We start from the raw sequence: 27,578 nt of genomic DNA, 5'->3' as shown, positions 1-27,578 counted from the left end.
TTCATTCTTACTATCAGGGTAACACAGTGAGTAGGGAAGTATCCTTTCCTCTTCTATTTTCTGAAGAGATTATGTGGAATTGGTGCTAATTCTTCTCTAAACAATTGGTATAATTCTAGTGAAACTGTCTGAGCCTGGAATTCTCATTTTCTGGAGTTTTTTAAAATTATACATTTAATTTCTTTAATAATTATATTGGGTAAATTTTGGTAGTTTGTGTTTTTAGAATAATTGGCCCATTTCACCTAATTTTCAAATTAAAATGGATACTTGTAGTATTTCCTTATTCTTTACATGTCTACAGAATCATTAGTAATATTCCCTTTTTTATTCCAATGTTGGCAATTTGTGTCTTCCCTCTTTCCTCTTTCTCAGTCTTTCTAGGTGCTTATTAATTTTATTATTTTGCCTAAGAACCACCTTTCCTCCATTGGGTTTCATTATTTTTTTTCTGTTTTTGATATAATTCCAGCATCAAAATCTATTCTTTATATTTCCTTCCTTCTTTTTGTTTTGGGTTTATTTTACTCTTCTTTTTCATGGTTACTTAATTAGAAACTTACTGTTTTTAGACTTCTCCCACATTTCTATTGTAAGCATTTAGTACTATAAATTTCCCTCTCAGCTTTACCTGTGCCCTATAAATTTTGATATATTGTATTTTCGTTTTCATTCAGTTTGATGTATTTTTTTTAAAGTAGGCTCCATGCTGGGCATGGAGCTCAATGTGGGTATTGAACAAATGACTCTGACATCAAGACCTGAGCTGAGGTTGAGTCAGATGCTTAACCAACTGAGCTATCCAGGTTCCCCCAGTTCAATGTATTTTAAAATTTCTATTGAGACCTCCTTTTTGACTCAGAAAGTTTTTTTAAGTGTGTTGTTTAGTTTCCAAGTGTTTAGAGATTTTCTGTTGTTGTTTCCTAATTTGATCTCACTATGGTCAGAGAAAACACCACATACTATCTCAATTCTTTAACTGTAGATTGTTTTTAGAATAATTAGAATATATCTATCTTGGTATATATCCTTGAGTGCTTGAAAAAAATGCAAATTTTACTGGTTTTTTTTTTGGTGAAGTGTTCCATAAAAGTCAATTAGACCCTGTTTAGATGATGATGTTGAGTTCTTTGTATTGATTTTCTGTCTAGTTCTATCCGTGGTTGGGAGAGGAAGTTGAAGTCTCCACTCTAAATGTGAGTTTTTCTATTTCTCCTTTCAGTTCTTTTGATTTTTGCTTCATATGTCATGCAACTTTGTTGTTTGATGTGTGCACAATTAGGATTATTGTGTCTTCTTGGTGGATTGACTCTTTTATCATTATGTAATGCCCTTCTCTGTCTCTAGTGATTTTCTTTGTTCTGAAGTTTACTCTGTCTACTAATACCAGAGCTACCTCATTACTATTTTTTATTAACATTGGCATGATATATATTTTTTTTCATCTTTTTTACTTTCAAACTATTCATATCATTATATTTGAGATGAGCATCTCATAAACAGCATATAGTTGGATCATGTTGTTTTTTATTCACCATGCTTATGTCTGTCTTTTAATTGATAGATTTAAATCATTTTCATATTTTTAAGATTTTATTTATTGATTTGAGAGAGAGAGAGTGCATAAGTGGGAGAAGGGGAAGAGAGATAGAGACAAGCAGACTTGCTGCTGAGCAGGGATTCCAATGCAGGGCTCAAACCCAGGACCCCAAGATCATGACCTTTGCGAAAGTCAGTTGCTTAATCAACTGAGCCACCCAGGTGCCCTAGATCATGTTCATTTTAGTAAACCTACTGGTAGTTAGTGCTTAATGCTACCAATTTATTTTTATTTTGTTTGTTCTAATTTTATTTATTTATTCATGAGGGACACAGGAAGAGAGGCAGAGACCCAGGCAGAGGGAAAAGCAGGCTCTCAGTGGGGAGCCTATTGTGGGACTCAATCCTGGGCCCCCAGGATCATGCCCTGAGCCAAAGGCAGATGCCCAACCACTGAGCCACCCAGGAGTCCCTACTTGAACATTTTTTGAAATTCTGTTTGCTGATTCGTGTATAGTGTCCTTGCAAGCATCTTTTTGTATGCAATTGTTAGTGGTTATTCTAGGTATTGTGTCTTATATAAATAACTTGTAATAGTCTACTAATGTCAATATTTTACCAGTTTGAGTGAAGTATGGAAATTAACTCTCTTTCCACCTCTTTAGCCTCCCCTATTTATAATGTAATTGTGTTAAGTGTTTCTTCCACATAACATTTAGAACTGCAGCATGCAATGTTATAATTGGTGCTTCAGCCATCAGACATTATTTAGAAAGCTTGAGAGAAAGAAAGTCTATTTGATTTACCCATATTTTTTCTCTCCATTGTTCATTCTTCCTTGGTGGTGTCCAAAATTCCCTCTTTGATCATTTCCTTTCTGGTTAGAGAATGTCCTTTATCCATCCTCTTACGAGGGGTCTGTTACTAACAAATCCGTTTAGTTTTCCTTTATCTCAGAATCTCTTGATTCCCCTTCCATACCTGAAGCATATTTTCACTAGGTATAAGATTCTGGATTGACAGTTCCCGTATTTCAGCACTTATTTAGATCTTCGGTTTTAACTGACTTCCTCTGGCAATGCTTTGACAGGAAATGGAGCACCATCTCATTTCTGCCAGGTTCTCCACTTAGCCTTTAATGACACCAAGGAGGTTGGGGTGCTGGGCAGTAGTGATAGTTCTAGCTCCCTACTAGGCTTCCATTGATACCATTCCTGGCTGGGATCGGTAAGAGTGCATCATTACTATTCCCCATGTGATCTCCACTGACATGGACAATGATGGTATCTGGACTCATTACCACTGTTCAGAGGCAAAGGTCCTGAACCTCTATTAGGTCTCCTCTGATACCACCCTGGGTGGCAGGGGGCTGGGAGAAAGAAATCATTACTGCCAGGTGGGGGTGGAGTCTAGGCCCCCACTTGGCCTCTGATGTTGGGACTTGTTGGGACCACACTTTTTTCTGTGGTGTTTAGCTGGGTTACAGCAGTTCTTATATAAAAGTTTTCTGCCTCGGTTGACTGCCCCTTTCCTGGTCCTTCAGCTAAAGAGAGTAGGGTTTTAATGGAGACTTTTTGTAAGTGTCCATTGTCATTTTGGGGTTGCCAGCTTCTTCAGGTCCATGTCTGAGGTCTATGAGGCATAAACCCAAAGAACTCATTACAACATTGTTCCTCAGGTCCCAAAATCCCTTGTTCTCTCCACTTTTTTGGGGTCATCTTATGTTGGTTTTAAATGTAATGCCCAGAGGTTTTAGTTGTACTCAGTGGGAAAATGGGAAGAGTACATTTCCATTTTCCCAGAAGCGGAAGTCTGGACATTGACATTTTAGTGCCTGATTTTGTGCAGCCAAGGGGATTTCCAAGAAGGAGAGCTTCCCTCCTATGTGAATGCCTTAGCAGAGCTCTCATTTCATGTCTACACCATGAAAGACAAAAAGAAATGAAAAAAAAAAAACTTTACTTGATTTAGCACAGGTCTGCTCATTTGTCACAGAGGGCTTACACTGGGGTAGACATGGTCACCATCTACGTGGTTAGCTTTTTGTAAACTAGTACACCAGGGTTCCATGAGCCCCTTCCAACACCCATTGCTTCCCCTCACTGACTGTCAGGTTATAAACTGTTAGTGAGCTCACTTGGCTGGGTGTTTATGGGGCCAAGAGTTGGGAGCTGCTTCTTCAGTGGGCCATAAGGCTTACCTCTAGCAGAGTGGAAGGGTCCTTAAGCCATCACCTGATCCAACCGCCATGGTTTTCACATAGGAAATTTGTGTCAGAGAACAGAAGAGTCTTTCCCCCGATCTCACTGCATACCACAGGCACAAAAAAGCCAGACCTAAGTTCCACATTCCCTGCCTTTAAGCCTAGTGTTATTTTAGTTACATCAGGCTTCTTCTCCACCCCTCCTTCAGCTCTCCAGCAGTGAATTCTACTCTGCCCTACGGCCAGGGACTGCTATCTCATCCCAGACAACTGCTTCACAGAAGTGCTCCTCATCCCTGGGGGTGGGAAGGGGCTCAATGAGGGTGGTGGGGTGGGGAGAGAGACATAAAAGGGAATGTGGCTGACTCCATCCAAACCTGTGCTCAGAGTGAAAGTCTGTGATTCACGGGGTCAATGGTCTCATCTTCATATCTGAAAGACAGTGTACTTTTTTTCTCCCTAAGCCCTGTGTCTAGGTCGTTTGGGAAGCGCCTTGGAGAGTCAAGAATAAAATTGCAGGTCAAACAATGGATGACTGGAAAAGTCGGCTTGTAATCAAGAGCATGGTTCCCCATTACGCCGTGGTGGGAAATCGTCAGGAGCCCAGAAAGCTCCAGGAATCGGTCAGACAATGGGCTATTGGGGGGAGGGGGGTGTTGAATGCTTCTAATCTTAAACTTGAACATAAGATGTGTTATTGAAATTCTCTGTGCAAACTTGTTGGCAGGGAACCAACCCAAAATGTAAGGAACTAGAAGCTGACCTAGAAAAGATGTAGGAGATGAGCTAACCTTGCCCCTTACAAATTTCTGGAAGAGCAGGAAATATAGTCCAAAGATCTATCTGGAATCCCAGCCTAGTGATCTCTGCACTGCCCCCCTTCAACTAGAAAGAAAGAAGAGTGTGAGGGAAGAAAATCCCTTTTTTTTTCTTTTACCTGAAACCAGAACTGTAGGACTGACGGGCACTAGACATATTGCATTAGCTTCCTAGTGCCACTGAGAAGAGGAAACCAGCGAGTAGGGCACAAAAAGAGATTCCCATTCAACTCTCTGGCTCTGGTGTCCTTTTAAAAACCCGCTCAACAAATTTCTCCTTTTCTCCCTTGGAGCCCAGACATCATCTATGTGTCTGAAACTAAGGGTTAGGGCTTCCAGTAGTAGTCTAGGAGCCAGGATGACAGAAGGGACCATGAGAGCCACTGGTTAGTTGAATTTGACATAAAAAGCCTGCAATATCACCAGTCTACCAAGATTAGCTCTGTTAGTAGGAGTTGCAGCAAACACAATGGCTGTTATCTCAGTGTATTGGGTCCACAGAGGAGTGGCTTACTTAATCTCTGAAATTAATACAGCAGAGAGGAAATGGCTCTTATAGAGCCGTGGGTCTGCTTCCTTCCTGTTCAGAGAACTGGGAGCTCGGGGCTCTGAGGTAATGCCATTTCACATAACTAGAGGGCCTTGGCCTCTCCGATTGATTCCAAGGGCGAGCCACTTTCAGTAAGTCAACTTTCTATTTAGTTTAGGATTTTGAGATGTGCACAGGTGTGTGTGTGGGGTGGGGGGTGGGGGTGGGGGGATTGTTGAAATCTGGCTTTTCTGTTTCTCCTCGCTGTCTCCCACCAACAGTGTATTGAAAATGTGGCATCCAGTTGAGTACGTAGATGTTTGCAGACTTTGACTGCCAGTGTTCCTGCTCACAGAGATGGCAGACGGGATGGCAGACATGGAGCAGTCAGTTGGCCAGCCGCCTGTCCTCCAGATCGCCAGCCCTTCAGGCAGGCATCTCGTAGAAGGCAATCTCTAACGTCCAGCCTCATCACCCTTTAGATTTCTTGCTTCTCTTTTATGGTCAACAACTGAGTCAGTGAAGGAAAACCTCTTGGTGAGGCATCCAGAGTCCAGATTCAGTTGGGCGTGACTTTCAATTTCTCTCCATTTCACACTTGTTTGTGTTCCTGGGAGGGAGGGAGAGGGGGGTTATAGTTGCAAGTGTCTTCCTCCCCTTCTCCTCAGGAGCCCTACCAACATCCTTTAAAAGAGTGTGACTAGCGAGTAACTGCTTTGGTTTTAATCAGTGTAGACCTCGATGCTGGAAGACTTTTTCTTAGGATAGACCCTTGGAGCAGCCACCTGTGCCCTCACTTGGGAGAAGTTGCCATTGCTCACGCCATTTCTGGGCTTGGCATCTCTTTGCAGATGGCCGTTTAGAGCCCTTTGTAAGTCTTGCCAAAAATTCACATTGATTGCTTTAGAGTCACACCTTGGGCTTGATCAAAATCAGTCCTCCTTCCTCTGTGGCACACCTTGTTCTCTGCCCTTAGCTCTGAGTGACGTGACTGTTTCCAAAATTCCACGCTGTCCCAGAAGATGAAGGGTTTGCCCCAGTTGAGGGGATCTGAAAAAATATGTCCCAGGCTCCAGAAACAACTCTCCCAGATGAATCCTCTTCGCAGTAAAGAACACATGTATCCTCTGGGAAGATGCATGTGGTCTCTAAAGGGGATGATGTGGAAGGAGCCCACTCCTCCGGTGGGGCCTGCTGGGTGTGCATAGAGTCTGGCCAAGCTGGGTGCCACTGCTGCCAGCAGCCAGCAGTCAGGACAGTTGTTGTTGTTGTTGTTGTTGTTGTTGTTGTTGTTGTTCTTCTTCTTCTTCTTCTTCTTCTTCTTCTTCTTCTTCTTCTTCTTCCTTCTTCTTTCTTCCTCTTCTTCTTTTCTTCTTCTTCTTCTTCTTCTTTTAGATTATTTATTTATTTACTTATTTATTTATTCATTCATTCACGAGAGACACAGAGAGAGAGGCAGAGACACAAGCAGAGTGAGAAGCAGCTCCTCACAGGGAGCCCAATGCGGAACTTGATCCCAGGACCCCAGTATCATGCCCTGAGCCAAAGGCAGATGCTCAACCATTGAGCCACCCAGGTGTCTTTCCAGGGCAGTTCTTGAGCACAGCTGGATTTTCATGGTCATGAAATCTCTGCAGCCTCAGGACAATACCCGCTGCTAACATGGAGCTCTGCTGCACACACTGAGGATCTCAGCAACCCGGGTGTTTGTGGTCTGAGGGACAGAGATGGACAGATTAAATGCAGAAGGGCCTGTTGGTTCACCACGAAACCTGCCGTGCAGACAAGTTATTGCAGGGCCCAGAAAGTGAGTGGCAGGGGGTGGTCCTTTGCAGGAGCTGGGCTTGCCCGTCCCAAGTGTGGCCTGAACCGCACCTCCCGTGTCCGCTGTTTGCTCTGTCCCTGCTGCTCCCTAGCATTCAGGGATGGCACCCCAGCCCCAGCCCCAGGAGGCTGTGGGCACCACTCTCCCTCATCCTGCAAGCGTCTTTAACGTGGAGATCTGATTGAGACGCTCAGCTTACCTGCTTCTCTCGTCCTTGGCCAAAAAACAAACAGCAGCAACGACAACAAAAACATGTTTCAAGGAAAGGTCTGTTTAAAAAAAATGCTATCAGTCTCAAAGGAGAAGTCTTCTAAATAGGCCTGGGCTTTCCATGTGAATAACCGAGAGCCACCTTGTAGGAAGATGTACGTCCTAAGACCATCCTAAGGGCTCAGGACAGCTGGATTCTAGTCTTGCTTCTGCTACTAAACAGCTCTGGGACTTTGTCCATCCTTTGCGCTCCCCGAGGACAAAAGTCAAACGAGCCAGGAGTAAGAATAGCTCCCCCTTTAATTGAGCACTGACTAGGTGCCAGGCACTTGGGGAGCCTTATCTCCCGTAATCCATAGGATAATCCTGAGACAAAGGCGATCCCCAGGAAACTGAGGCTCAAAGAGGCTAAGCAGCTTGGCCAAAGTCATAGAGCACGTTGAAAATCCCCAAACAAAAAAAAAAAAAAAAAAGAAAATCCCCAAACACTGAGCACACATCATGAAGGAGTAGCCACTGTGAGGGTTCTCAGTGGCACAAGGACCATTTCAGAATTTATTCATTCATTCAGCAGCGTGATTGCTTACTGAGTCTTGTGATCTGTAGAAAAGTAGAGTTTTACCTTTTGGGCCTTTGGGCACCCACCCAAGGTTGATAAGGCATCTATCTCTACCGTCAGTGTACGGAGTTTTAATAGGAGGCAGAACGTTTCGTCCTTCCCTTTGAAGTTAAGCTCTCCATTCCTCCCCCAGATCGGTGGGTTGATTGATTCCTAGTGTGAGAATCTCTCAAACATTATTAGCACGGCAGGAGGGAGTGCTCTGGAGCCTGCATGGAACTGGAACTCAGTGTACATGTCACCTGTCACCTCTGTCTCAGTCTACACCCACCACAAGTGCAGAGATACCCCAGCTCTGAGCAGCCACCTAGTCCATTCTTAGAGCAGCTCCAGACCAAGTGGGGGTGTTAAGGGCACACAGTTGGAGAAGGAAGGAGATGCTTCTGGTTACTCATCTGTGTTTTGTCATTTAATACCACTAAGTGGCTCCCTGTAGGTGACAGTGAATTGGCATGCCCGGGATTCCTTCTGAATTTTCCAACCATTCTCCCTTTATGGACAAAGATGCTAAAGCCTGAGAAAACCAGTGACTTGCAGGAAGGTGCCCCCCAAGAAGGTGGGGAGATACACCAAGAACCCTCATTTGGGTGGCCCCAAAGGCAGCCTGCTTTCCACCCACAAACTGGCCTAAACCAACTACTACTACTACTACTACTACTACTACTACTACTACTCTTCTTCTTCTTCTTCTTCTTCTTCTTCTTCTTCTTCTCACCTCTAAATGAAAGTGGGGTTGAGCAAGGGGGAGAGAGGAGAATATTGAGATTGGGATGGCTGCAAAAATACTGGCCCTCTTTTGTCACCCCCTCCTCTGTAGACGGATGACCCTAGAAACACCCAGTGGGAGGGAGGCTGGTCACCTCCCGCTGTGGAGTGTGATCAGGTTCAGGATTTGTATGCATCATCCCTGGAGGCACCTGCTCTAGACTCAGTAAGGAGACCTGAAATTAGCGCTGTGTGAGGCCCTGAGTATTTCCCTTTACTCCTGAGCTCGGAGGGCCTGTCTGTCTCTGGCCCTCCCACCACATTCCCAGGGTCTGCAGGCCTGGGAACAAATCGATCCTACTCTGTAGTTCTACTTATCCTACCCCAAAACCGGGAGGAGAGAATTGAGTGACTCTTTTGTGCGGGCTACTTTGTATACATTAGCTCATCTGCTCCCGTGACCTGGGGATAGGGATTTGTATTTCACCCCATCTCACTGACCTGGAGACTGGGGCTCATGGAGGACAGGACTTGCCCAGTGTTACAGTCAGTAGGTTGGAAATTCAGATCTCAAATCCAGGTGCCCTGACCCCAATGTTCCTCCCCCTTTCCTGCTTCCCATTCCTTGGTTAGGGACCCAGAGCGTTAGGGCCTTTTGCAGGCTGAGCATGACTCTCGGGAGGCTCAGGCTCAGGCAGCGGACCAGAGTCCCAGGTGGCCTGGAGATTTCATCCCAGAGGCAGAAACAGCCCGTAAACGGAGGTAGAGTGGACGCATCCTTATATCACCCTGGTGGCTCCCTGGAACCTTCTGACCAGCACTGTCTACAGCCTGGCATGTGTGCCAGCTGCCTAAAAATCTTACAGGGAGGTAGGGACAGCCAGCCCGGACCTGGGCTGAGTTGGAAGCCTAGAGAGGAAGCCCAGTGTCCCCCGCTTCATGCAGGGCTGGCCCCAGGAGAGCTATGTGTATGGCCCCACTTCCAGGAACCAGGTGGTCCGGGCACCAGCTCATCGGGCTGGCAGCTGTCTCTGACGCTTAGTGAGATCTTGCGTGAGTGTCTGGGCTTCCGTCCACACCAGGAAAATAGGGTGAATAATCTGCCCCTGCCCACGTCAGGGTTTGTGAGATAACGATGACCAAGATGTGGATATGAATGCAGTCTAAAGCCCACAAGGTACTGTTGCTGTTCGCACTTTTTTTTTTTAATGATCAGAGATTGGCACTGGCTCAGAAGGCAGTGGGAAGCATGTCCTTGGAGCTCAGGTGGAGACACACAGGACCCCTGAGGACACGTCAGTTTCAGCAGCAGCTTCTCTGCGCTGAGGAGGGCTGCATTTGCGCTGTCGCTCTGAGCATTCTGGGTCAAGGCCTGTGGTGCGTATGCGCCTTTCTATTTTGGGGATCCTCCCCACGGAGCACGCAGCTGCTCGCTCCCTTTCTCCCCTCCTCCTCTTCTTGCAGGAAGGGCTCTTTCCTGCCTCACACATGCAGCCAGGGCGGCCACCGGGCAGAGGCCTGGCCTTCGGACCGGTCTCTCCTGCCAGGCCTGAGCACTGCTCAGCTGGCACGACACCGCCGGGTTCCACATCTGGGTCCTGCCTGGGTAGCCCAGTTCAGCAAACCGGTGACCTGAAAATTGCCGTCTGTTTGAAAGAGAGGGCGCCGGGAGAGTGTGCCGTTTGGCAGCTGGTTTCTGCTGGCATCTGGGAGCTCGTGCTCCTGCTCCTGCCTGCATTCCTGCTGGGCCCTGCGCTCCCCCCCTCCACTTCCTCCACGTTAGGCCTGAGGTAACAGGTGTCTGGAGGGTGAGCTTCCCGAGGAGAGAGTAGACTCTGTTGGACCCCAGGTAAGGGCAATGGAAGAGCCCAGCTGAGCTGAAGCTCGGGCATCCCCCCATTCCCCCCATCTAGGGTATATGCAAAGTGGGGGCAAGCCCTGGAAATGAGGGCCTGGGGCTCCCCAAATTCTGGGCTGGCCTGCGCTGGCTGAGGCCTCTTGCTTTTGCTGGAAATCCCCAGCTAGAGAACTCAATAGAACTCCACTTGCAGACAGATATTTGGGTCATCAGCTGCCCCTGGGGTGCCAAGTTCCAGACCTCATGCAGAGTGAGGGAAGCAGGCGCTTCTGAGGTTTGGGCTACAGATTTTAATTTCTGCAGTGGCCGGAGAATAATTTGTCAGCACACTCCCTTCTCCCCTTTGCCTTTCCTTCTCCTCCTCTTCCTTCCTGCCTTTTCTTTCTCCTTCCTCATCTCCCTCCTCCATTCTCACCAGATTTCCAACCCCCTAAATACCAAAGTTAGAAAAGCAGCCATGAGCCACAGGTTGCTGGACTTGACCACCATGGGCCCAGGTGTGGCCGCCCCAGCCACCACCTCCCACCCTCTTGCCAGCCTGCCCCTCCACACAGATGTGTGATACGGGGTCCAGTGACTCTCCGCACTCCCCTGCCCCAGCTGCTCGTCCAGTGTCAGCTGGCACTGGTGCCCCTGTGATCCCCAGGTCTCCCATTCTACCCCAGGCTCAGGCCTGGGCACATAGTAAATAATCAATGAGCAGTAGCTGTTGTCCCTCTTGGTCAGAAGGTCCTTTAGAGATCATTCAGCCTAGCCCCTGGGCTGAACATAGGAGGTCAAGGACACACAAAGGAGAAGGAGTATGTCCAAGGTCATTGGGCCAGTTAGTGAATTTAATCACACTTTCTGAAAAACAGTTGTCTCTTGGCCTTGTGCTTAGAAACAGAAAGAGCAGGATAATTTGTAGGAAACCCTTTTGCTCCAATGGTTAATTCAAACCTGCAGATGCCAGCTGAGCCCTGTCACAAGGCTAGGTGCTCTGGTGGTACAGAGATGAGGAGGAAATGGTCCTTGCTTTCAGAGAGCTGTGGACCTAACATGGGCCCTCGAGGTTGGCCAGAGCACCAGGCTGGGAGGGAACGGGGTATGAGGTGGAGCTGTACTATCATTGAGACCCTTGAAGGCCCGAGGGAAGGAAGAGGGTGTGCTTGAACCTGATAGACAAGATGTGAACTGTTCAAGGGCGCACAGAGGCTGCGAGAGCAGGGCAGATGGGCGCCCTGGAGGAGGCAGTGTTCCCCAGGTGCTGGCATCGGAGACTGCTGCATGCCTTGCCCAGTCCAGGCCCAGTTCAGGGGTGGTCCCCCAACTCGGGCGACAATAGACATACTGAAGCACCCCCAGCCCTGAAAACGTCACCTGCTGCACTTGTCAACTGGAGCCCCCTGCAGGCCCCTGTGGCGGAAGGAGGGCAATTTGGAAGGAAGGGATTTCCCTTGGGGAAGATGCTCAGCTCAGGCTCTAGGGCAAGGGTTGGCAGACTCCAGCCCGCAGCCTCAGGGAAGCTTGTGTTTGGGTAAAGTTTTATTAGCACATCCCACCTGTGACAGACTGCTCCGGAACTGCCCCGGACGCTGCATGGCCTGCAGCAGAGCCCCAGATGTCACCTGTGTGGGCCTCTGCGGAGGAGGCTCACCATCCTCCCTTCCAGGATGCTGGCTGCTGGTGCATCCCAGCAGGCAGGTCCTCCTCTGAACCCCTGAGGGCCAACCCCGGGTACTCAGGCCCCTCGGTGTTCTGCTGGGGCCGCAGCTGGCCTGCTGGCCTGCTCCGGGGCACCCCCTGCCCTGGTGACTGCTCCCTGTTCTCCTTGTACCTCCCATTGCTCCCTGTCCTGTCAGCCTCCAGAGAGGCCTTTCAGACAAGGAGCTGATCGTCCCAGTGCAGACAACTTCTAACCCAGCGCCCTCCACGGTGCCCGGCCTGCTGGCCACCTGCACACCCTGGGGGACATGCCCGACCTTCCCCCTGGGGCCTTCTCGCTCCTGCTCTCCTACCTGCAGGCCCGCATCGAGATGTGCACCTAAAAGGCGCCATTCAGAGGAGCCACGTAGACTTTGTCACGTCACTATTTCCTCAGGCCCCTGAAGAGTACAGCTAATGCTCTGTCCTTGTCAGCATCCTGTCTGTGCCACTAGAATGCCAGCTTCTTCCAGGCCCCCCCAGCGCTTCTGTCCCTAGTGCATGCTCATTCGAAGGGGTTTCTCTCTGGGACCCCCTCGACAGCCTTGCTTCGTCTGCAGAGTTAGTGGATGGAAGCCCGGGGCTGTGCTCTCTAGGCTGCCTCTTCTTCTAGAATGAGCTTTTGGTGCTAAGGTTGTCTAGTGGTAGGACTGCCTGTGGGACACTGTCGGGAAAGTTGAACATTCTCTTGCTTCATTTTGTCCTTTAAGTCAAGCCTTTGGGGTTTAGAACAATTAACTTGGCCAATATAAAATATCTCCAGGAAGCCAGCCCCCAAACACCAACACCCAACATCTGCTTTCTGAATATATGGCTTCAAAGAGCTAAGTGTACAGTGGCTAACTGCTGTCCATCCTATTTATTTTAGCCACATGACAGCTAAGGAACTGAGAAATGCCTTGCCCTTTCCTGTAGTTAAATCTGACATAAAATTATTTTATTGGCAGCATTATAACAAACAAAAATCTCCCATGTTTCCACCAGTAATTCAGCTTCAGTTTTCTGGGTGAGAATAAGATCTTTATAAATGATGGCAAGGACCCAGTTTTGAGGTGCCTGCTAGTTCAGAGTGGAGTCTTCTTCCTCAGGCCCAGCCCACAGCTCTTCTAACAGAGAGGTAGAGCCAGAAGGATATATCCTTAGGGACCCCCTCCCTGCGCCATCGCACCACCGCCACCACCACCACCTCTACCACCACCACACCACATCATGACCACCTCCATCATCACCACCACCCCTACCACTACAACCATTACCAACACCATCATCTATACCAGAGGCAGCAGCACCACCATGACTGACCCACAGGTGTGCACATGCACACACATGCATGTGCACACACTGAGGTGGGGGTATCTTTCAGTTATGTGACACATTCCATGATGTGATCATGGACACCGTCCATATATAGTGAAGGAAGTGAATATTTGAAATGGTCATTATTTTCCATTTGTAACCCACTCCTGTTGCTCTGTGCTTTGGAGCTATAGAATATGAGCATACATTTGTGGGCAAAAGAAAAATAGGATTCATTGCCCCCCAAGAAAGCCTATATCCCCAAGTGCATACCTTTAAAAAACATAAGTTTGGATAACAGCTCTTTCACTTCGTAAAAGAGGATTTTTCTTTCAATGGCAGATTCCCCTCCCCCAACGGCAAATTCTTGTTGCGTTTCATTATGATTTGGTTTACAGAAGTGAGCCTCGCATACAGCTCCTCAGAAGTACAACCAATGAGTAAAGGCAGATCTCCCTCGAATGACAAATGCTGCTGAGTAAACCATGTTAAAGGCTATTTTAGGACCACCAAGAATGTGTTTGCATTTTCAAGAGTGGAAAGAGAGAGAATATTTATTTGGCATGTACACCATCCTGGGCACTGTGCTCACTTTACATTTCTAAACTCATGTGATCTTATAACCAATCTGTGACGTGGGCCCTACTATCCCCATTTTGGTCGCTCAGCATTGTGAGCGAGTGAAATGCTGCTGAATGATACACTTAAGAAAGGCTCATTTAATGCTCTGTGAATTTAACCTCAATTCAAAAAAGAAAGAACACCTAAATTATTTCACAGTGCATATATATATGAAATCTGCACATTATACATCTTAAAAATCTCATCGTATCACCTGAATATATTCAATTTTTATTTGTCGATCATGCCTCACTCTACAAATCTTGAAAAAAAAAAGAGGACCTAAGCATGGGGAGGGTCTCTGGCCTGATCTGATGCCCCTTATCCCACATCCCCTCCCAGGCTCTGCATCTAAGGTGTCAGGGCTCAAACAGCCTGGTTGTAAACTCTCTTAACTGGGGTTGGTGTATCTGCAGACAGTTAGTAGATCTTAGAGTCAGAAGTTGGCACTCAGCTGCTAAAATGTGCTTATTCACAAGCATGTGACCTTCAGAAGGCACGAGACTAACCAGGTGGCTCTGGATTCTTCTCCCACCTACACAGCTGTTGAGTTTCTCATGCAAGGAAATTCCTGCCATGTTTGAAAGCCTGTTGCCATTTTACTTAGCCCATCGCTGGGCTACAGGCAGAAGGGAAGCCTCATTGTGCCTAAGCTTCAAGACTTATCCTCAAAACCTTCCAAGACCCCCAGTACCTAATTTTGTTCTTTTTTTTTTTAAGTCATCTCTACACCCAACATGGGGCTCAAACTCACAGCCCCGAGATCAGCAGTTGCATGCTCGACTGACTGAGCCAGCCAGGAGCCCCTAATTTTAATTTTGCTCTCTTCATGTAATATTCTCTTTTATAAAGAGGGGCCCCCAAACTGTGTAAAGTAGAGATCTGTAGCTGGGAACAGAGAGGGAGGGACTGAGCAATAAGCAACCACTTTTCTCTTTGCCCCATTTAAACCACTCAAGTTGCTGTCCCAGCAACAGGGAGGGGAGCCTTCCACAAAATCAGGACTGTCACCGTAGCCTTGACAGGGCCACTGCAATCCAGCAGGGCCTTGCTACAAGGGGAGAGATGCTCCTGCGCTCACCCGCGCAGGCAGAAGAAGCCTCTAGGGTTTTCTGGATGGAGCGCCATGACTGCCCCATGTGGTGCATGATTTCCACACGGCTCAAAATGACCCAGGACTTGTTTCCAGTCTTGGGATGATCAATGGCCAGTTGTTACCCCAGCTTAGCTCAGCCAGAAGCCACGTCCCTAAAATGCACCAAGTGCTCTAAAAACTCACTCGGCCCATTAGGGCCCAGACCAAGGGCTTCCCCACTGACCCCACTCCTAATCCCATCAGCATCCCAACCAATGCCTGAAGGAGCCCACATCTGGAGTCCCAGCCAATCTAGGGGTGCTCGTGAAAGGAAGGCCCGGGGAGCCGGGAGCCAGGCAGCAAGGGAGAGGGGATAAGAGCCTCCCATCCAATGTGTGGTCATCAGCCAAACTGAGGGCCTCACTGGGGGCTCTGTGGTATGGAGGCAGAGCCTACCGAATGAGAGTCCAGAGCCACCAGTGTGGCTGCATTCCACCTTCCTGGGTGGCTCTGACTGCTAGTCCCCCTGTGTATGTGCTCTGCTTAGAGATGTAGAAAGCTAGGGACAGGGTCAGTCACAGCCCAGGGCAACAGAGACACATTAACAACCTGACAACCAGACTTGACGGCCCGCCGCCCTAAGGGGTGTCGAGACCCCACTGGGTGACAGGGTGTCTGAGGATTACTGCTAGAGGGTATTTTCCCTTGGCGTTGTCACCCTCCGGATGAAGGGAAGTTTGGCTTTTATGGAAACTGCCAAGCCTCCTGGGTGGGGACTTTCCTTCCTCACCTCTGAAATCTTCTACCTCTCTGGAGCATTCTAGAAAAAGTGTTTTCTCGGGAGCTGCCTCCATGGATTCAACTACAATTTCTTTTAGCCATGAGGTAGACCAAGAGCTGACCTAGGCCACAGGGAATGAGAGCTCTGTGACCTCAATGTCACACTGCCCATACCTAACAGTCCATGGATGGGCCGGCCCGGTGGCGGGGCCGGGTGGGGGGAAGCTGCAGGCCTGAGGGGGTGTCCAGCCCCGGGGAGAGAGGCATTGCCTGGCAGCCAGGATGGTGCCTCCAGGGGCTGGGGAAGCAGTTAAGGGCAGGCAGGTGGGGGACGGAGGCCCAGACGACTGTCATGGCACATTGGCGAGTTCTCCTTCTGGATCCATCTCCAGGAACAGGCTTTCACACAGCATCACTGGTTTTCCCACGCCCCTCGAGGTGTCTGGGGGGCTGGCAGCCTTCCTGGGGACTGGTGACTTGGTAGGACTCTCATAGAATATACAAGTGAACAGGGCTCATTTGACCAAAATCGCAGGCCGCCTTTCTTGATTCAACTAGCTCAGACCAGCTGCGCTCAGGACTAGCACTGCTAATCCACACAGACACAGACATGCACAGACACACAAACACACACACACACACACACACACACACACATTGAAAGAATTATTGTTAAAAAGTCATAGATATTTGGGGAGGACCATAATTTGACACCCCAGCCCTGCCCGGATTGGGGAAGGTTATGCTTTCTGTAAGAGTGTCTGCAGTTGGCAACGGTGTGTATATCCTGCTTGTGGCAAGGGCACTTGTAGGTCATTGGGCTGTCCCTGACCTCGTGTCACCCCAGGGAGAGAGAGACCCTCTTGGTTCGGGGGGAGAGAATTCACCATTTCCCTACAGGAGCAGTCCAGGAAGAAAGTCACAGCATTACCTTACCGTAACTGGGACCCATTCCCTGTACAACTAGGGAAACTGAGGCCCAGAGTGGAGTAGGGAAGCACCGTCCAGAGAGAAGTGAGGAGGTGAGGCTCGAGTGACTGTCTTCATCCACTGACACCCAGGTCTGCCCAGAGGCCCTGGTGACCTCCACCATTGGGCGTGTGGCCTCCAGCCTTGGCTCTGCCTCTGCTTTTCCCCTTCTTTGCAGGGTTCTGGGCTTATCAGCCCAATTCTGGGGAAACACAGATGAAGCTTATTAGCCTGGGTCCTGCACAGACAGGATTGTCTAGACTGGGGGAGGGCCTTTGCCTTCCACCCCTGGTGACACTACATGGGAATGCGTTGGGAGGAAAGCAGGTCAGGGTTTCTTGCTGCATAGAAAGGCCAACCTGAGGGTAAGAGAAGCTGGCCCACGGGTGCATCCCTCCGTGGCTCCAGGCCTCACCAGTCTTAACATGCGTGGGAAGCACCAATCTGCCTCTAAGGGTCTGGAGGTTCTGACAAGCTAAGAGTGCAAGGCTAGTGCTCAAGAAACCCGTGTTTGGTGGCAGGATACTTCAAGTCCTCCTGGGGGGGGGGACAGTATGAGTTGTGAGCTCATGGAAGCTCTATGAGCCTAGAGGCGTGGGGGCCATTCCTAAGAGTTGCCAACTCTTCCAACTGGTGTGTGTACACTACAGAAAAGGAGAGTGCAGTTCTGGAAGATGCATTTGCTGGGGCTGCTGCTTAGATGGCCCTGGTAGAGGCTTGCTAAAGCCACAAGTGCTCAGGTTGGGACAGTGGAGGGCCACAGCAGGGTGGCAGCACCCAGGGAGAGTGGGGAGCAGTGGTGCAGGAGGTGGGGTTCTACAGGCAGCACCGCTGGCTGTCAGCACTAGGCTGCTCGCCCCCCCCACCCCTCCCTCCAGGCCTAGTGGGCATGTCCTCATCTGTCAGGGCCCATGCTGGAGGGCAGTGGCGCAGCATGGGGATCCAGGGCCCGCAGAACGAGATCACTAACAATTACTGCTCCCCATGTGCATGCTCTAATGAGGCTGTGAGGCCCACAGTGCTGAGTGCCTACTTTACAGAAGATACTGAGACTTAGAGAGGGGGAATGACCTGCCCACAGTCACACAGCAAATGGAGGAGCCAGGACTTAAACTCAGGCTTCCTGGTGCCCACCCAAGGCTCTGTGCCACACACCTCTGCCTGCCTCTGCCTGTATCGGGTACTGAGGTTGCAGCATCTGCTGGCTCAGGGCAAGACAGGGGCACCGACCAATCCCCTATCTGTAGGCTGAGACTCTTGCTCCAAATCACCTAGTAGCAGACATAAGTGCTTGAGTCAAATCGACTCCTCAGGAAGTCCGTTGGCATTCAGGGTTCCCTGCATTCCCAGCTATCCTGGGATCGTCCAGAACCTCATGCCCTGCAATTCTGGAAACACCAAAAATCCTGTTTGATCTACCAAAAGGTCAGTTTTGTCTTGTGAGCAGATTTTATTGAAACATAAACATGCAAATGAAATCTATACTATACACATGGATACATCTCCCCTGCGTATATCCAGGTATATTCTTTCCCTCGCTCCCTTCCATCCCCTCTCTGCTTCTGCAAGCCCAATCCTGCTCCATCATTGTCTTAGCTACTCTGGGGCTGCCTCCACCGTGCCCCACCATGTCTCTATTCCATCCTTCTGGGCAAGTCTACTAGGGACCATCCTGAAGCTGGTCTAATCTAGTTGGCCAACATCAGGTTCTTGGACACTCAAGGAATATAGAACTAGTACCAAAGAAAGATTTGAGAGAGAGGCTGAGAGAAGTAGCAAGCAGATTGGCCTAAGCTGGCCTGCGGGAGGCACCAGGGCAGGAGAAGGTGAAAGCTAATAGTGAACACCTTTCTGACACCTCTGGCCTCCTACGTTCTTACCCAGCAGGAACGGTGCATATTTCTGCTGGCCTGTTGGTGTCCATGTTAAAGCTCCGGCTAGAGTTTCCATAATTAAGTGTTTATAACAGGCTGCTAGATTTCTTTCAGAAGAGTGATGTATTTATGTATTTTACATGTATATATATTTAGAATATGTTTTATATATATACATGTACGTAGATCATATGCTTTTTCCTCCTTATGCCCACTTTATGAGCCTAGACTGTACTCTTATCATCTAGACCTTTGCCAAGAAATCCCTTTTCGTCCTTCTGGACTAAAAATGTAGAAAGGCAAGAATCACCATGGCATTGTTCAGACAGAACCAGAAATAATATTGACTTCAGAGCTGAACTCAGCCCCTGTCAGAAGGGTTGCCTTACTTTTCTCATATTGAGGGGGCGGGGAAGCCACCACATGCTCTCAAGTACATTTTAAAAAGTGTTCATACGGTTATGGGGATCACATCAGTGGCTCTCTGCCTGCTTATGAAATGGGACTCCGCAGGCATTCGGGATTGGAGATGGCCGTTCCTTTCTAGAAGAAGCCAGGGAACCTCCTCACCAGCCCGCGCCCCCCTCCTCCGCCCCCAAACACCTGTGAGCGCTGAGGCTGGGAGTTGGGACACCTGGGGTCTAGCGTCCTTGTCCACTAACTAGCTGTGTGACCACAAGCAAGTCACATCCCATTCCGTTTTCTGTAAAAGGAGAAAATGGAGATGTGCCCTCTAGAAATCCTGCCACTGTCTACTGATTTACTTAATTTTTTTTCTTCTGATTTGCTTATTACTAAAAGCCATCTCCCAGTGAGTGGGCAGGATCATGTGCAATACGTGGCCTAAGGAAGCAGATAGCTGAGACCAATAGTTTGCCATCCGAGTCCACAGAGACTACACAATGGCACACGTGCAAGACTGGAAGGTTTATTTAGAAGGGTCTGGAAGCCTAGTGAGGGATGTTTTCCAGTTGCTTGAGAGGGAAATCATTCCACAGTAGCAGCTTCTGTTGCACTTGCTCTGAAATGGTGACCTTGGGATAAGTCAGCACCACGCAGCCTGGCCCAGTAGGCCTCGGCCCGGCACCCGCTGGCCCAGGTGACCCGGCGAAGGTGCCAGTGTGGGGATGAGGGAAAGCCCAGGCGGCTGCGAGAAATAGAGACGAGCAGCACATCCCAGGCCGGCCCAACAGAAGGCATGACAGCCGGCCTGTATCCAGGGACAGAAGTTGGGAGACCTGGTCCGCAGACCTCCTTGCTGTGAACACAGGCACCTTCCCCCAGCTTGGCTGAGGTTCTGGCCGTGTAGCCGGGGTGCTTCAGGCTGGCTGTCAAAAGCTCTCAGCATAAAACCCGAAACCCAGAGCCAAGATCTCCCACAAAGCCATTGAAAGAGGGAAGCGCACACGAGGGTCCCGGCTGCCCTGCTGAAGCCATCCTCAGCCAGCATCCACACCCCCTGCCACTGCGCCCCTAGGGACAGCAAGGCCACCCTGGCCCCTGATTAGGCATCCTCCCCAAGTGTCCAGTGGGGCACTGAGCTGCCAACTTGGTGCAGCAAGGGCGGCATCCACTCGGGCAAATTGGATTCACTGGTACCAGCTAGCCCTCCCACACCCTGCAGGGGCACCCTGGGGTCTGCTTCACTGTTGAGGAGCCGGCTGGCTTCCAGAATTGGAACTGAGTGGGGAGCATTGGCTTGGGGGCCTGGAAAGTTGTATGCATGTGCCCCCTCATTTGGGAGACGTAGGGAGTGCTTTCCCTTGCCAGGGGTTCCTCATGCGAGCTGTGGGATCTCGTGGTGGTGCCAGGTCTCTCCCCATGCCCTGCTACCTAGGTCCCAAGCAGGTCATGGCAGACTGACAATTAAAGAAATGTCCAGGAAACTGCAGAGTCCACCAGGGATTCTAGGTTGCTGCAGCAGCTCACAGCCCCTGCCTTCCCTTCCATCCCATTCCTCACACCCCATCCACACCCCCTGCCTGGTGCTACGGGGACTTCAGTGTCATCAGGCCTGTGCCGTGGTCCACGACTTCCCCAGCAGCACGCCGGACCTGGCCACTGCCAGCTCGGGCTCCCTGCAGGGGATCCAGGGTCAAACCCACCCTCACTCATCCCTTATTCATCCATTCCATCACTTTCTACTCTCAATATATTGGAATTCTTTGAACTCCCTTGGGAGAATGTCAAGGAAACGAAATTTCAGTTTGGGATTCCGTGACTTGTTTGCGGGCTGCCCCTCTAGTTGATTGAATGAATGGCCAGGAAACATGTAGCAGAGGTCCCTGTGTGCCAGGTCATCTGGATTCATTTGTCCGTTGATTCATTCAGCTGCTATTTACTGAACACCTGCTGTGGACTGATACAGACTCCACTGCCCCTGGAAGGAAGAGTGGGCGCAGATGACCAGATAAGCCTCTTCTTGGCCCGCTCCACCCTCCACGGCCCATTCTTGCCGGCCCTACGGCCTTCAGCCCCAGATGGATTGGACACCAGAGCTGCCCCTCAAAGTCCCGTTGTCTGTGTTGCAAAGAAGAGGCAAATAAGGAAGCAGGTTCCCTCACTCCAGCTAGTGGAGCCCCTTCCGTGGAAGTGAGACAGTGTCCTGTCACCAGGGTGGACAAAGGCAGTGGCTTGTGAGGCAGCCAAGGGGTCAAGGAGAGGGCCCAGGATGCCCAGGCCCTGTTACCCTCTAGCCAAGTGGCTCTGGGCAAGCCCTTCCCCTTCTCTGGGTGCCAGGGCCCCTGCCTCTCCCAGGACAGCATCAGACTTCCAAGGCCCTTGCGTGGCTGCCCTTGGTAATGGCAGCCACCAGTTAGGGAGGATTTACTAGGTGCCATCGAATCTGCCTCATTTTACTTACTACTCAGAGCAGCATCATGAGACAAGGACTAAAATCATGCTCCTTTTACAAAGGAAGAATCCAGAACCAGGGCCTTTTGCCACACTGCCCCCACTCGTGCTCTGGGCCAGTGCTCCTCAACTTGGCTGTGCATTTAGAACCAGGAGCTTTGGAAAACCTCAGATCTCTGGGCCCTGTTCTGGGTGAGACTGAAGCAGTTCATTTGTAGGGGGAGACCCTGGGAATCTGGATGTTTCTAAGTGACTCTGATGAGCACCGGGCCTGGGATGTCTAGCCCCGGGAGATATCTTTCGATGTTCACTGTGTCGTGAGAGTTGTGGCCAGTGTGGTGCTAGCAGGTGGCCTCCCCATGCACATTGACCCTACCGCCACCCCCCACCCTACTACCCCCCACCCCCCGCCACTCCAATGAGCCAAACATGACAGATGTCTAAGGACTGAAAACGAATGTCCCAGTCAGCCTTCTAAAGCTAAACAGGGATTTCTTACTGAAAAATTGCATCTAGAGAAATACAGTTGACCCTTAAACAATGCAGGTGTGAGCTGCATGGGTCTGCTGATAGGCAGTTTTTTTCGATAGAAGCAAGACCGTGCTGTAAATCTATGTCATGATTTCCCTAATGACATTTTCTTTTTTTCTAGCTTACTTGGTTATAAGAATCCAGTACATGATACATATAACACCCCAAATCTGTGTTAACCGACTTGCTGTGAGGCTCCCAGTCCACAGAGGGCTATTAGTAGTTAAGTTTTGGGAGGAGTCCAAAGATAGAGTCGGATTTTTGACCATGGGGCATTTTGCAAGGATCCACAGTACATCTGTTCTGCTGAGGGTATGTAGGTGACTTCCAGAGCCCCACTCTTCCCACACAGTCCCCCAGTCCACCCCACTCTACTTGCAGGTCACGGTCATGAACATGACAGCCACAGATGACTGTATGAAGCCTTGAATGAGTAGGAAGCACTGCATCACTAACTGCTTTGTTCCCAAAAGCTATGCTTTTGTAAATGGTGAGCAGCTCCCCCAAGGTGCAGATCGCAGATTGGGTCCTTTTCCTGTTGCTCCATATCTCCCCGACCTGAGGATGCATCTGCAGAGAGGAATTTCTTATTTAGATAGCTTTATACTTTGGGGGGGGGCGGGGGGCGGTGGTTAGGAGGCATTCTCACTAAAAACAAACAAGCAATTCCAAACTGCAGAGAATAGAAAGGGACTCGCCAGTCACCCCCAAGAGCTGACTACTCCACGTGGTCGTATGTATGTTCTTCCAAGTGATTTTTGTATGCACCGAGCGAGCTGTGTGTGTGTGTGTACAAAAATAAAAGAGCCCGTGCACCCCATGACTGTTCTGCACTTGTGTTTCCGCTGAACAGTATAGCCCAGACAGCTACCCGAAAGCACACACCCAGATCCCCTTTGCTCTAGAGGCTCTGCTGTGTTCCATTGTTTTGCCACAGTCTGCTAGGTTTAACCAAGACAGGGAGGCAACCTAAAAGTTCAATGTCTGTGTCCTGCTTTTCCTTTTTAGAAACGGGGGTATCTGTAGACAGGTAGGAATTGGAAGTACCTGAAGTTCTTCCAGTGTGCCCTCAAATGCCTGTCTGGGGCACAGTGCGTTCTGTGGCTTCCGCATAGTTGAGCTGAGCTCCCCCCTTACGTGGGCAGAGAAGATCCTTTGTGGGACTTCCTGTGGCGTTTAGTACACAGACAACATAATGCCTAATTTGAAGTGTAACAAGACAGTTTAAGTGAAACACAGCAACAAAGAAGCAAGCATTAAGGTTCCCAAAATAGGCTGTATTGTATAGTTTTGACAACTATAAGTCTTGAAACTGAGAGATGTTTTATCTTGCAAGTTTCCTGTTCATTAGCTTTAATGTGCCAAGGCTTTATACAAATTTTCTCTCCCTCTCTCTCTCCTGCTCTCTCTCTCTCTCTCTATCTGCCACAGGGAACCTTTAAAAGGAGACAGGAAGCAGATAATTTCCAGTTTCCAGGCATGGCTGACGGGGGTTACCCTAATAAAATCAAGAGGCCCTGCCTGGAAGATGTCACCCTTTCCATGGGCCCCAGTGCCCACCCCAGCACGTCGTGCGCAGAGCTGCAGGTCCCTCCGCTGACAATGAACCCTAGTCCCGCAGCTGTGGGAGTAGCAAGCCACTCATTACCGCTCGAGACTAATCCCCTGAACGGCAGCGTCATGGGCTCGCCATTCGTGTTGCCACCCGCTGCAGAGCTGGGAGTCAAAGGGCCTGCCGGTCCCTACTATGACAAAGCCGGCAGCGTGCCAGCCGTGGACCAGGAACTTCAAGATCTCCTGGAAGAGCTAACAAAGATTCAAGAACCTTCTCCAAATGACCTGGATCTTGAGAAGATACTGGGGAGCAAGCCAGAAGAACCACTGGTCCTAGAGCACCCGCAGGCGACCCTCGGTGCACCTGCCAAGCCTTCGGCTGCGATTCCTCACCTGGAGAGCCTGGCCACCAGCAAGGAGTTCACCTCCAGCTGCAGCCAGCTGCCCGGCGCCGCCACATCGCTTCACGTCCCACCCTCCCCAGGGGGGCTCAACTACGTGATCCCCTCGGCCAGTAAGCAGGTGGCCTCCCCGGGCTCTTCGGCGGCGGCAGCAGCAGCGGCGGCAGCGGCAGCAGCAGCATCGCAGGCCAAGAGCCAGGTCCAGGGGATGCTCCCCGTCACCGTGCCCGCCCTCCAGGTGCCTCAGTGGCATCACGCCCACCAGCTGAAGGCACTGGCGGCCAGCAAGCAGGGGGCCACTGCCAGGCAGCCAGGGACCACCCCCAGCTGGTCGAGCCTGCCGCCGCCCGGCCCGTCCCCATCCTACCGCCCGGTGCCATCGCCGCACCCACCACCACCGCCGCCACCACCGCCGCCTCCACCACCGCCGCCACCGCAGTTCAGCCCGCAGAGCCTCATGGTGTCCTGCATGGCGTCCAGCAACCTGCCGGGGAGCTCGTTCCAAGCCTCCCCCAACGCCTTACTCGCCAGCATGGCCTCGGCCAGCAGCGCCGGCCTCGGGCCCCCCATGCTCTACACTCCCGACAAGCTCCCCAGCCCTGCGCTCAGCCAGCAGCCGCCCTTCAGCCCGCAGAGCTCCATCCTGGCCAACCTGGTGTCCTCGGGCGTCAAGAGCCCCCCGGGCCACCTGCTATCTGCTCTGCCCACCAGCAACCCGGGGCCGTCGCCGCCCTACCGGCCCGAGAAGCTGTCCAGCCCGGGCCTGCCGCAGCAGTCCTTCACCCCACAGTGCTCCCTGATCCGGAGCCTCACCCCCTCCTCCAGCAACCCGCTTGCGCAGCCGCCGCCGCCACCGCCGCCACCGCCCCCACCGCCCCAGCAGCCGGCGAATGCCATCTTCAAGTCCATGACCACCAACTCACCCAAGACCCTGAGCATGATCATGCAGCAGGGGCTGGCCAGCCCCGGCCCGGGAGCCCCGGAGCCCTTTACCTTTGGCAACACCAAGCCCCTGTCGCATTTCGTGTCTGAGCCGGGCCCCCAGAAGATGCCCTCCGTGCCCTCCGCCTCTCGGCAGCCGTCCCTGCTCCACTACCTGCAGCAGCCGCCGCCGACCTCTTCGGCCACCGCCTCGTCCACCACCACGGCCACCTTGCAGCTGCAGCAGCAGCAGCAGCAGCAGCAACAGCAGCAGCAACAGCAGCAGCATCAGCAGCATCAGCAGCATCAGCAGCCCGACCACTCGTCGTTCCTCCTGCAGCAGATGATGCAGCAGCCCCAGCGCTTTCAGCGGTCAGTGGCCCCGGACTCCATGCCTTCTCTGCCCAGACAGGTAAGACGACTCGCGTCCGCTCACGTTCCTTGGTTTTGGAAATGAGATCCGTGTCTTGTGCCGTTGGTAACCTGGCCTTGGAGGCAAATTTGGCTGCAGTCCTCTCCAAGATGGGACTTGACTCTGGAAAAGTCTATTTAAGCCAGCTAATTCTGCATGGTCCAAATGCAGTATTAACGAGGCCAGGGTTATGGTTTCGGTTCCTGTGCAGGCTGCTAAACTCCCCTGAGAGGAAAAATGCACCCAGAAGGTGCTGGCAGGGGAAGGAACCAGGGGAGACAAGTCCCCGCACCGGGCTGCATGGTGGGTTCCCTCACACAGGACTAGCGGAGGCTTCGCAGGATGCAAGGAAATTGCATCGAAGTCTTCCAGTCTTGTCACTGCTGGCATAAGGCTGCACACTGAGCCTTCTAGAAATGGCACAGCACACTTCTGCTGAGCAGCTGCAGCGTGCCCTTCCAGCACTGCGCTGGACACTGAGGCAGGTCCTAAATGGAAAGGGCAGATACTTAGAAAGGACTTACTCTTAGCATCTCCGTTCTACAAAGAAACTGAGGCTCGCAGAGTTGGAATGACTTGCCCAGAGTCACATAGGTAGCCAGGGGCAGAGCAGGCACTGGAAACCAGGAAGTCCTAGTCCAGAGCCGGTGCTCCTCTCAAAATCACTGTGACTTCTCCCTCTCCCTCATCTCCTGCAATCTGATTGATCAATCACTGGACTCAGCTGATCCTTCCCCGGGGGGTGTCGACCATGATTTTCCCTTGCCATTGCTCTGACCCCTGCCTGTATTGGTTATCTCTTGCCCGATGGCAAATTACTCTAAAACATCCACTTAAAACAACACATGTGTATTAAGTCACAGTTTCTGTGGGCAGGGAGTCCTGGCATCACCTTGCTGGGTCTTCTGGCCTTGAGTCACTCTTAAGGTTGTGGTCACCTCGAGCTCGACTGGGAAGGTTCTGCTTCCAGGCTCACTCCCGAGCTTGTTGGCAGGAAGTGGTTCCTTGCAGGTGGTTGGACCAAGGCCTCAGTTCCTCATGAGCTGTTGGCTAGTGGCCTCCTTTGGTTCCTTGCCATGTGGCCCTCTTCGTAGAGCATCTCACAACATGGCAGCCGACTTCATCTGAGTAAGCAAGACAGAATGTGCCAGCAAGAGAGACAGAGGGAGTGCCAGCTAGTCAGAGGTCACAGTCTTTAGAATCTCATCTTGACAGCGACATCCCGTCACTTCTGCTGTGTTCTGTTCATTAGACACGAGCATGAAGGTGTGAACACCAGGAGACGGGGGTCGTTGGGGACCATGTCAGTTACCTGCCTGCCCGGGGCACTGTCCATTCTGGTCCCTCCTTTCCATTGCCTTCAGCCATCCCTGAGTTCAGGTCCTCTTGTTTCTTTGTCTGAACTCAGAGTTGACTCTTACAGTGGTTTCCCCCAGTAAACCAGCCATCACTCAAACCATCACCTTCAAGAGACCAGATATAATAGAGAACTGATCATGTTTCACAATTGCTCAGAAGATTCCAGAGGCCCATCACCTGGCTCCCTCTACCTTCTTAGACTTGGTGTTCATCGGGGTCCATCCAGCGCTTCACTTGTATCATCCGAAGTGCTTATAGTTCCTGGCCCACTCTGCATTCTCGATCCTACTGCTACCATTCCCTGGGCCTGGCTCTCCCTTCCCACCTTCTCCCTCCTGTCCCACTCCTTTGGCTCCCAAGTCTCAGGCACCATCTGCTCCAGGAAGCTTCTCCATGACCATCGTCAGTACTTCTGTCTCCCACACTGCCTCCATCTTCTGTAGAGCAGCCAAGGAGGACAGCCTGGCCAGGGACCTGGCCTAAGGGAAGCGCCCATCAGGGCTGACCTCTTTTCTGAGGGCCCTGGGTGAGTGTGACCGGGGCTGCCCCTGGAGGATAGAGACCGTGTCTTTCCCCTCCATGCCTCATGAAGCATAAGCAGGCAGAGAGCTCCGCACCGGGGAACTGGTGCAGTTCGGCAGCACTTGTGTCTGAGTATGTGGTGGGCTACCTGCCATCTCTTTTCAGGGAGCACCAGCCCCAGTGCTGGAACTCTCACCCTAGCAGGCAAGGTCCTCGGCCTGGAGACATGTCACCATCTCACGCTGTGAACCATGTGGGGTTCCCCCCACCCCCAGTGGAGTACATTTGTAGCCTGACAGTGTAGCCTCAGAACCAGATCTGCTGGCTCAGAAGCAGAATCTTTAATGACTGGAGGCATGAAAATCACACCCAACTGATTACCTAGGTGAGCCAGAGAAAGTGCTCAGGAGAAAGAGGGAGC

General features: G+C 50.9%; 1 protein-coding gene across 12 annotated transcripts in view; it reads left to right on the top strand.

The window, feature by feature from the left end:
• Positions 1-27,578, top strand: part of MAMLD1 (mastermind like domain containing 1) — a 121,897-nt gene that overhangs the window by 59,346 nt on the left and 34,973 nt on the right. For 6 of the 12 annotated variants that reach the window (XM_072817696.1, XM_072817702.1, XM_072817701.1 and 3 more), the window contains 2 exons: positions 4,207-4,365; positions 23,420-25,276. In XM_072817696.1, the coding sequence (XP_072673797.1) occupies positions 4,270-4,365; positions 23,420-25,276 (1,953 nt within the window). In that variant the 5' untranslated portion in view covers positions 4,207-4,269. Of the gene's footprint in view, positions 1-1,151; positions 1,197-4,206; positions 4,366-23,419; positions 25,277-27,578 lie in introns of all 12 variants that reach the window. The other 6 variants (XM_072817699.1, XM_072817698.1, XM_072817703.1 and 3 more) reach the window with 2 other exon arrangements.

This window comes from Canis lupus, chromosome X (assembly GCF_048164855.1).
Source record: "Canis lupus baileyi chromosome X, mCanLup2.hap1, whole genome shotgun sequence".
NCBI classification, from domain to species: Eukaryota; Metazoa; Chordata; class Mammalia; order Carnivora; family Canidae; genus Canis; species Canis lupus.
The sequence above is the reverse complement of the archived record's forward strand: the minus strand, read 5'-3'. Positions and strand labels throughout refer to the sequence as shown.